Source organism: Barbus barbus (genome assembly GCF_936440315.1).
Source record: "Barbus barbus genome assembly, chromosome: 46".
Taxonomy (NCBI): Eukaryota; Metazoa; Chordata; class Actinopteri; order Cypriniformes; family Cyprinidae; genus Barbus; species Barbus barbus.
The window spans coordinates 10,211,204-10,222,273 of record NC_136724.1 but is presented as its reverse complement, the minus strand read 5'-3'; the positions used below and the strand labels follow the sequence as shown (position 1 = coordinate 10,222,273).

Here is an 11,070-nt window from a genome sequence, read left to right as displayed (position 1 = left end):
AACTGTGCGATATGTCAGCGCGCTGCCCACAAGGCTATCGGCATCGACAAATATTAATTATTTTAATAATAATGATAATTATTATACTTACTGACCCCAAACTTTTGAAAAGTAGTGCAGAATTATGAGTAACAAGTTGTCAACTGGCTCATCGATTATTCCGATTTTTTTCAAAATTTATATTTTAAAGTCTATGCGATAATTGGCATGCCAACAGCTTGCTCTGCTTGGTCTTTAAATATTTCCTCTAAAAGCACTGCCGCTATTCAGACAGACATATTTGTCCATTCTGTCAAATCTCACATTGTTTCATTAAGACAGCATGTGTTGCATTAAGAATAGTCCAATTTTTTAAATTGTGTCATGAGACTCCAGTGTTCTGTTCCAGTCCAGTGCCCTCTGTCTAGCTGTTTTTGAAAACAAGACACATCTTATGTAAATTCTTGGGGTCAGGCAACTCCAACACCAGTCTACTTATACAAGATGTCCAGTTGAGACCGATAAGTCCGGTTGAGACCGATATTCGTTTAGGCAACCAACTAACTAGTCGATTTTGAAAGTATTTAGTTTAGCACCTCTTTAGTATGAGTCGGACCCATAGTAGTGGATGGTTAAAATGTTTTTAAGGACAGTCCACTATAGTCGACACTATGAGGTTTGAAATATGAACTACATGTGAAAATCTTTAATCCATATTGTTTCTTTCTCTCCCTCTCTTTATTTGTTTCTCTCTCCTTGTGTTCCTCTTTTTTCATTGTTTCACCTAATTTGTTTGTCCTCTACATTGCTTTCTGGCCCTCTTGTCTCTTTGTCCATCTGTCTTTCTGCAGTAGACTCAGTGTGTGTGGATGAGGCTGTGAGAGGGTGAGTGTATCAGGATGACGATGAAAGGCTTGTCCTCCAGCCGCAGCCACCACCACACACTCACACACTGCGACCCATCCTACGAGTCTTTGACCCTCCGCCATGACCGACGGCCTTTTGTCCTCCACCAGGCCCACCCGACTGACCACAGCTTCTACGGGTGCCAGTCCGATCTGGCCAGCAGCACATTTCCACGCCGACATCATGGCTCGCATCACGAGCTTAAGGACGAATGCGCCATAGTGCCCTATGTGGGACCGGGGGGCATAGCCGGAGGAACTGGGGGCGGGTACGGCCCATGCAGCTTGGCTGCCATTCCATCATCCCTGCTGGAGAAGTTTGACCAGCAGCAACCAGAGAGAAAGGATGGGTATCACACGTTGCAATACAAACGGACTGCAGCGCTGGAGCACCAGCGCAGTGACAGTCCTGGGCGTATACGCCACCTCGTACACTCAGTCCAAAAACTGTTCACCAAGTCCCATTCCCTGGAAGGTCCCAGTCAGCGCAGCCTCAACGGAAATGACCCCGCCATCCCAGCCGATGCAATGGCTACGGCTATATCCCATCCGAACGTTTCCACCACGACTGTAGGCACCCTGCACAAGCCGTCCAGCAACAAGCGGGGGAAAAACAAGGAACGCAGTCGCTCTGAGCCCAAACCTCGTGCACGGACACCCGGGTCGGGTTACTGGAGCTCCGACGACACTCTAGACAGGGAGATCTGCCTTTACCACCAGCATCAACCCTCTGGAGTCATGACCATGGGCCGGCATCCGGACAAATCCCAGTCCCACTACTTCTTGGGACAGAGCTACAACACACTTGGAGGGGGACACTCGTCCCTGAAGACCTCAAGAAGCAACAATGACGTTGGAAGCTGCTCCACTTGCTCCAACCCCACAAGAGGCGCTCTGACTTTCAGAGGCCCGACATCAGTGGACCAGGCTGGGCCGCTCGTCAAGAAGAGCTCCTGGTCAAGCACGCTAACGGTGAGCAGGGCCCGAGAGGTGTACCAGAAGGCCACTGTCAATATCGATAAAGCTCTAGTCAAAGCACAGACCTGCCAGCAGGGACGAACCTGCCAGTTTTTACAGGTAGGAGAGAGATTTCTCCTCTATTCATCAGCACGACCATCATCACCTTTGTCATATCATCTGTGTCATCAGGTCAGCTTTCACACCTCATTCGTTTCTGCTGAGGAGTCATTTGGTTTCATGGTGTGGAAGGTGACATCTCTTCATCTTTGTTTGACTTGTGCTTCATCTCTCTCCATGTTTTCCATCTTTCAGCGCATGATCTTCCTGCTGTGTTTGCATGTTTGTGAAGAGTAGACATATTGCATGCATGTGCATGTCTGTGTCCGAGCTTGTTATAGGGGCCGTTCACACAGGATGCATTTTTGCATCTGTCCGTTTTGTAGTTTTTTTTCTTTGATAACATATTAGAATGACTTTGACCATTTTAAACCATCTTGCTGGGTTTTAAATGTTTCTATGAAAATAAGTTAGACTGCGAAACTCACTGTTTTAAAATTGTTTTTGTTTGACAACATGCTATAGGGATGTCTTTGACCATTGTGACGTGTCTCGCTGGTTTGTAATTTTCTTATGAAAAGTGCTAAATGGACATCTGTGACCGTTGTGACGGGTCTTGATAAGTTTTTAATAGTTTTTCTATGAAATCATGATGGATTGATGCCTCATCATGATGCCTCAATAAATGATGCCTCAATTAATTCCTAATTTTTTTCTTATTAATAGTTAGTAAGGTAGTTGTTAAAAAGATGGTTCACCCAAAAAAATTGTTCATTAATTACTCACCCTCATGTTGTTCCAAACCTGTAAGTATTAACATATTTTTGATGCAATCCAAAAGCTTTCTGACCCTGCATAGACAGTGTTCTGAAGATGAAGGAAGACCTTACAGGTTTGGGACGACAGAATTTAAATTTTTGGGTGAACTATCCCTTTACGTTTATGTATGGGGATGAATTAAGGGGGTCTAAAATATGTTCATGCAGAAACAGCCAATATGTTTATAATATGCATGCTAATAAGCAACTAATTAATAGTGAGAATTGGTCCCTAAACAAAAGTGTTACCGACATATTTAATGAGTAAAATGCATCATGCTCTTTTTTTTTTTTTTTATTCCACTGGGCCTCTGTCTAGCGGTTTTTAGCATAAAAACACGTCCTGTATGGATGGTCCCTTACAATGCCAGTGTTGTTGAATGTATTAACATATGCTCAGGACTGACCTGCTGTGTTTTAACTGTACTGAATGTGACAGATTAAAATGAACTCCGAGACCATGGCTTGTGTTTTGATTTCTTTGTTGTGGACTAATGCTGTGTGATGGAGAGATCATAAACAAATAAGAGAAGGATAAGTGAGAAAATTTTCAGCCTGCAGCCCTGGAGATCAGCGACTGTTTGTGTGAAGATTAAGAGGAAAAAATGGATTTTGTTTGTCCTTTTGCTATCTCTCTCTGTCTCTTATGTTCCCTATGTGACACAGTTATTGAGTCTTAGAAAAAAAGAAAGTGATGGAGAAAGCAGAAAGGGAGGGAGGAGAGCAGAGGAAAAGAGTGAGGTGCATGTAGAATGGAGAACTGAGAGAAAAGAACAGAAGAGGAGTTAAATATGGTCAAGGTCAACTCATTTGAAGTGACCATGCATGTTTATGTGCTTAATAAAAATACCCTACAGTTGTATACTAAACTAGTATACTTAAAATCTGCTAAATTGGAATGACTAATTTTGTGCTCAGTGCACTTTAATTGTGCAGAGGTACAACTAAAGATATACTGAAGTATATTTGATTGTGCTGAAGTGGAAATATTGCAAATATACTTGCAATCTAGCATTTAAAGACTGATATTATACAATCCTTATTAACAGTGATATTAAAACACATTTTAGTCTTAATATTAAGAAATGTATGTTGTGCAATAACGAAATAAAGTTTAATTATTTTATATCAGTAAGTCTTAAGAGATATGTCAATAAATAATGGATTTGAAATATACTTGGTATGAAATAAATGTATTTTAAATAAGTCATGGAATAGTTGTTTTTTTTACTATGGGATGAAAAGCCTTTTTTTCAATGCCAAGTACAAGGGACTAGTAAAGTGTGTGTGAGAGAGAGAAAGTCAAGGAATGAAAGAGAGATGAAGGGTAAGAGGAGAAGACGTTGCAGATAATGGAGTCAGGAGGGATAGAGGAACTAAATAAAAAGGCAGAACTCTAAGGAGAACTGCCAAAGTGCCCGTATCTGAGCCCCCATCTGCAGTAATGAGAGTCTGTCTGCTAATAGAGTTAGCTTGACTGTAAGTACGCTGACTTGCTGTGGATAACTCCACATGTCTTAGTTGCCGGTAGTGCAGCTAAGGTCACGGTCATCCTCATAGCAACCATAGTTTTTTTTAAGCAGAGGGAGCATTGAGGTACTTTGTTTCCGTTCTTCCGCTCTCTCCGCACTTTTTCCTCATTTCCATCCTCTTTAAAAAAAACAGCACTCCGTAGAGAGTGGATCCTTTCCCCTGGTCTGAACAATATGTCTCTTTGTGCCCCTTTCTCTTCTGTTTTTGGTGACAGAGGATAGGTTATTGGCTTCGTCCCCTAGTAGAGCGTGTGAAAAAGAGGGTAACGTGTGAAAGAATTGCTTTAGCATGCGATGCACATCACGGAGCGAGCCTGAAGCCGGGCTCACTAGTTCTCCTTCACTGACCACTAAAAATGGTGAAAGATTTGAAAAGAATCCGATCCGTGCCTGGATAATATGAAATGATTGTTATTCATCTCAGAGAGGTGAGAGGCTTTTGAGGTGAGGGTTTGAGAGGTACACATTACGTGCGTCGTACATGAATACTGCAAGTGGGTGTAAAATGTTTTCAAGATCATTTTCAGGTAATGATGTTGTTTATGCAGAAGTCAATATTTCTTTTTGTAGTGGGAGCAGCAGGTGTTAGTGTGTGGGTACAGGTTGCATAAGGCTGTGTGCGTTATGCCAGGATGCGCTTTTAGCTTTTTAAGTTCTGTATTATCTGATGTGTCAAAGAGGTTTTATGTTATAGAGATAATGTGGGGAAAGATTGAGAAGTCATAGTCATAGCTGCATCATCTGTAGTTCAGCAGGGAGGGGTTCTGGTTAATACATTAGAATAAGCACACGGTAAGCATTTGGCGATGTATACAGTTAGTCATTTATAAAGCATTTTTTTATGTTTTAAAACATTGATCAGCACATCATTTATGCATGGACAGTTGCAATGCATTACTCTTGATGGTTTGGGACACATAACTTAAATATATCAGTGGTAAATGAGTTTTAATTGGTTTATTAGATTTAGATTATATAGGCTATACAGTGAAACATTTAAACAATATAAATATTTTGTACACATAAAAACATATATGCATTATTAGGTTACATGTCTTCAGGTTTCCATCCATTACATTTTTATAGTATTTTTGTATAATATTTCAACTTATTACTATTTGGCGAGTTAACAGCTGTTTACAAAACATTTATTCAGTCATTTATTTGTTTTATTATATGCCTAGATTTCAAATATGAAAGTTATTATTATTTCACCACTTAAACAAAAATCTGAATACGTTTTTTAAATTAAAATTAGTTGAAGTACTTAAAATTTACAAAAAAAATGTACTCTGGAAAAAAGTACTCCAAAGTAATCCAAAACGAGCCGTTTTCTGAGGGTTATTACATAAATGCTTTTTTAATTGTTGATGAGGACTTTTTAAGTTATGAAAAACTTGCAGGATGTATTAAGCATACAAAGATCAAGGGAAATTTGATTTGTCATGTCATGACCCCTTTAATACTATAATAATACATAAATAATACTTAAACACTGCCACCATATTTATATATAAACATATTCATAATTACAATTTGCAACTGTTTATAAATTAATGTGCTCATTAATGTATGTTTGAATGAACATATGAATTTAAATCGAATTGTTTAGTTGATTTCATTTATTGCCTAATTAATTCTCTATTGGTTGTGTACATCATGCACTGCTTTATTGCTTGTCATTATTATTAAGCTATTCAGGCAGATCAGGTTTGTATGAGAAGCTATAACGTTCTCTTGCTCACTGCAGGTTCCTCAGGATGAGTGGGGTGGCTTCTCGTCTGTGGGTCAGGATGACGAGATCCCGTGCAGGAGGATGAGGAGCGGCAGCTACATCAAGGCTATGGCAGAGGAGGACAGTGGAGATTCAGACTGCAGCCCTAAACCCTCACCCAAAGTCCAGGCCCGGAGAGCCAGTTACCTGAAAGCCACTCAGTCCTCCCTCGCCGAGATGACCACACTCAAGTGAGTCTGGAAATGTATTAGCTTGTGCATTTTGTTGCCGTGAAATCACATGGGAAATTAAATACATGCGCCGTATGTGTACAATCTGGTGTGCAGGTGCATGGACCTGCCGATCCGTCTGAAATTTCAATGAACCCTCATCTTCTCTGGGGTCATTTTAAACATGGTATTTTACAGGCGTTTCACCTGCTCCGCATCTCTAAGTGCTGTTGGGATAGGTCTGTGGAGACAGAGTAGTCCCGTCCTTAAATCCACCTCTGTTCATACATGCATACACACTTGATGCATACACACTTACTCGGTGCAATTTCATATAAAATCCCTTCATGTCCTGAGACTCTTACCACTACAGTGAAATCCTTTCACTCTCCCCTTTATTAAAAATTCAACAGAACAAAGTCATTTCAAAGGGAATTTTCCTGCGCCTTTAAAGTTCCTTCCAAGTCCTTTTTCAGTTGCACACCGTTATATCGTCTGAAAGTGGCTTCAGTATCTTGGCTTCAGTATGTTAAAACCTCACATGCATATTGCTATTATAGCCGTGTAGCTACTATACAGTGACAACATATCCTACTTAGAATATTTACAATGAAGGGAGTCACTTTTAGGATCCCACAGGCTTATTCATGAGAGCAAACTGATTTGCATTATAAAGAGAATCAACACACGCTTTTAGTTCTGTGTGTGTGAATGTGCGCTTTTGTGTATAAACTTTGCAAACAAAGCATTCATATAATGTGGACATCATTGCTGTGACAACAGCATGTGCTCATCAGTGCAGTGTAAAAGCACTCGCAATTAACAAACCATTAGACTTTTGCCTCAATAAACTACTACTGCTGCTTATTAATAGTTAGTAGGTAGTTGTTAAGTTTAGGTATTGGTAGGATTAGGGTTTTAGAATATGGTCATGCAGAATAAGTACTAATATGTAATTAATAGGCATGTTAATAATCGACTGGTTAATAGTGAGACTTGGTCCTATACTAAAGTGTTACCAAATTAATGCTTTTATTCAGAAAGAAAGCATTAAATTTATGAAAAGAGACAGTAAATAAAGATTTCCATTTCAAATAAACAATGTTTTTTAAAACTTTCGTAGTCAAAGGTTTGTGAAAAAAATGCATTGTAGTTTCTACAAAAATATTAAGCAGCACAACTGCATCAAGTCAGCATACTAGAATGATTTCTGAAAGATCATGTGACACTGAAGCCTGGAGAAATGATTGATGAAAATTTAGCTTTGCCATCACAGGAATAAATTACGTTTGAAATTATTATAAAATAAACAGATTTTGCTGTATTTTTGATTGAATAAATGCATGTTATAATAATTTCTATGTATAAGCATGACGATTCAAATTGTATATTTAATTTACTCAAGCATATGATGCCATCAGTGTTCCAAATGAATGCATTTTGAACTCTTCAGATGCTCAGTGTGTATAGGGAACGGCGAACACTGAGTAGGGTTTCTGTCATGTGCTCTTTATCTTTGTCTGCTTGACAGGAAGTGCCGCATTATTGAATATTTATAATCAGAGCATTGTGCCTTGAACTCAAATATGGACACACACATTCAAACATGCATATACATACTCCTGTACACACACGTGCATGAAACTGGGGTGATAAATAATGCATAATAAAAAAGGAAATTTCGAAACCTATGAACCATAAACACACTTTCTGTTCAGAAATGCAGTAATACAGTAGACATACACACTCATGTGTGTTTAAACAACCGCATGTATATTAGAGAAAAAAAAAATGTTGCGTTATATAATAAATATGCAGTCCCCTGAGGCCTGGGCTCATTATAGACAGATATTTCCTTTATTTCTGCAAAGCAATTCCACAAATGTGGGACTTGAGCCGTACAGTATCTATTTTTCTTATGTGCAATTTTTAGGCATTTTTTTTTTATTAAACAGGTTTTAGTCAAATTATGCCAAAACGCACATTTCATTTATTTTATATGATTAGTTATCAAATTCAACAAAAATTATATTTTAGTTGATGATAATGTATCATTCTTTAATAGGCCAATGCCATTATTTACACACATGTGACCCTGGGCCACAAAACCAGTCTTAAGTCGCTGGGGTATATTTGTAATAGCAATAGCCAAAAATACATTGTATGGGTCAAAATTATAAATTTTTCTTTTATGCCAAAAATCATTAAGATATTAAGTAAAGATCATGTTCCATGAAGATATTTTGTAAATTTCTTACCATAAATATATCAAAACTTCATTTTTGATTAGTAATATGCATTGCTAAGAACTCCATTTGGACAAATTTAAAGGCGATTTTCTCAATATTTAGATTTCTTTGCACCCTCAGATTCCATATTTTCAAATAGTTGTATCTCGGCCAAATATTGTCTGATCCTAACAAACCATACAGCAATGGAAAGCTTATTCGAAATCGAAAAATAGACACTTAAGTCTGGTTTTGTGGTCCAGCGTCACATGTATTAAAATGAACTATAATGTTTTGTTTAAATATTTGAACCGTGTTTAAATAATTTAAACATTTTAAAATATATCAATGATTTATCTGCAACATATAACATGTGAAAAACTGTCTTTTTAAAAAGCTGAGCTCCTGAAATAACAGCATATAATGAGAAAACATGAGCATTGTCCCATTTTTTCCGCAAGATCTAATTTTGTATGCTTTTCTTCTCATATACACTTCAGCAAACATCTACTATTTTGTTGTTTTTCCATCATTTGCTGCTTTAATTGATTTCATCCACTGTCATCCCTTCCTCTAAATCTATTTGTGTACTTTTCTTGCATTCTTCCTCTGTTTTACTCCCTCTCTCTCTCTACATTCCTCACTCCAGTGAAGAATGACTAATGTGTGTTTTTTCTTGCTGTAACTGCATACTATTTTAAGAGCCACATCTATAATTAAGATTGACTTGACCTGAAGGGATAGAATGTGTGTTTGTGTGCGTTCATGTTTTAATGTTTTTCTGTGCTCATATTTCAAAGACCTGATTGCCCATCCACATGTAAACACAAACAGTCAAATGCTAGTACTAATTGTGAGGAGTTCATGTTTACAATGGTGTCAGATATATGAAGAATACATTAACACACACACATAACTAGGTTGAGTTGTTTTTAGGTCAACAGTAATGAGTATGAGATCTCTGTTGGAGGAAAACCACAGGAACATGATGAATGAGTGTGAGTTACAAGAGGAATCTCACCTCTCATTAAATACTTGTACACCTATTCTCGCTCTCTCTCTGTTCGCAGGATCAGTACGGAGTCCCATTCCCCCAAGCTGCAGATCCGGAGTCACAGTTACCTGAGAGCGGTGAGTGAGGTTTCAATCAACCGCAGTTTGGACAGTCTGGACCCGGCTGGTCTGCTGGCCTCGCCCAAATTTCGCTCCCGAAATGAGAGTTACATGAGGGCCATGAGCACCATCAGCCAGGTTGGTCATCGCCCCCTTCGTTCTCTGGTGGAAATCGCCATTAAGATACTGATCTTACACCAGTGGGAAACAACAACTGGGCCTGGATCAGATCCTAAGGGTGATTTCCAACCAGAGCCTTCCTCAACGTCAGCCTTCAAGAAGGTTTGCAAAGGGGAGGAAAACATTCAAAGGAAAAGAAGTTATATTTTGCTCAATCCCATTAATCATCTCATGAAATCCTTTATCATCTCTTCATCCATGCATTATTCAGAATCCTAATTCGCTTACTATCAGTATGTTATGGAAGATTATGATTGGCATCACAAATTGTATGTTTGTAAATACTGTGTTTAAGGTTCCCTAGTTAGTGTACTTCTTGACAATTAAGGTCCTTGCACACTGAGTCAGAAATCAAATGCGTTTTTACATTTTTTTTCGTATTTGTCATCCTTTCCTATCAAAATGCTTGCTACGGATGCGAAAACGCAGAAAATCGAACCTGATCCGATTTTAAAAAATTTTTTTTATTACTGACAAAAGTTTCAGAGGCAGTGTGTAAACGTGATTGACATGAAATTTATTTTTTAACGTGTAAAACTTTTGACAAGAATTTCGGACTCAAGTGTGCAAAGACCTTAAGGCTAAAGCCCCAAGTATACTTCAGTTTTGACACAAATATTAGTGAATGCATACAGCCGAACACATTATTGCTGTTTGCTACTGTTATTCTGATTCTATTAATGTAAGTAGCTTGTTGGTATTATTCCATTATTCAAGTAGTTTGTTGGTGTTATTCATTCTCTTCTTTTTTTCTTTGAAACACTGGCTCAATGTTGCCACCTTTTAGACAAACTAATCAGCTCTCACATACAAAGTTCACACGGTTTAAAAGAAATTGTCTGTGCGCATGCTGTATGTGCGTGTTATGTTGATGAAATTTACATCTTACGCACTATGCGCATACCTTGTCGTACGTTATCGAAGTATACTTTGGGCTTTTAGCTGCCTCAGCTGTTTTAAATGTATAAGCGTAAAAGTTCACTTTTGTGCATTTTCCTCATTAAAAAAAATCTACCCCCCAAAACTGTTTACTCACATGAAATGAAGACTTTAGCCATATCAGTAGCCTATTTACAGCTGTTTCATTTACATGGGAGCGGGCTGCCTCATGGGGGGCTACCATTTTGAGATCACATGACTAACTGAATACTACTTTATTTCTGTTACCCTCTTTGTTATTGCTCACTTTTAAAAGACTATTTCAAAGAGCATTTCTACAATGGCAACTATAACTAAAACTAGCATTTTTGTGTAATGCTGCCTCCACAGACCTAGATGTCAGTACAGTCCATGATGATTAGCATATCAGACAGCGCAAGAGTTGGCTAGCTGCTTACAGAAATATTCAAACACA

General features: G+C 38.4%; 1 protein-coding gene across 3 annotated transcripts in view; it reads left to right on the top strand.

Annotated features, from left to right (window-relative positions):
• Positions 1-878: 878 nt before the first annotated feature.
• LOC306865244 (disks large-associated protein 1-like) overlaps positions 879-11,070 on the top strand; it is a gene marked incomplete at both ends in the record, with an annotated part of 41,364 nt that continues 31,172 nt past the window's right edge. For 2 of the 3 annotated variants that reach the window (XM_079409739.1, XM_079409738.1), the window contains 3 exons: positions 879-1,961; positions 6,002-6,216; positions 9,494-9,674. In XM_079409739.1, coding sequence (XP_079265865.1) covers positions 879-1,961; positions 6,002-6,216; positions 9,494-9,674 — 1,479 coding nt within the window. The remainder of the gene's footprint in view (positions 1,962-6,001; positions 6,217-9,493; positions 9,675-11,070) is intronic. The other variant, XM_079409740.1, reaches the window with a different exon arrangement.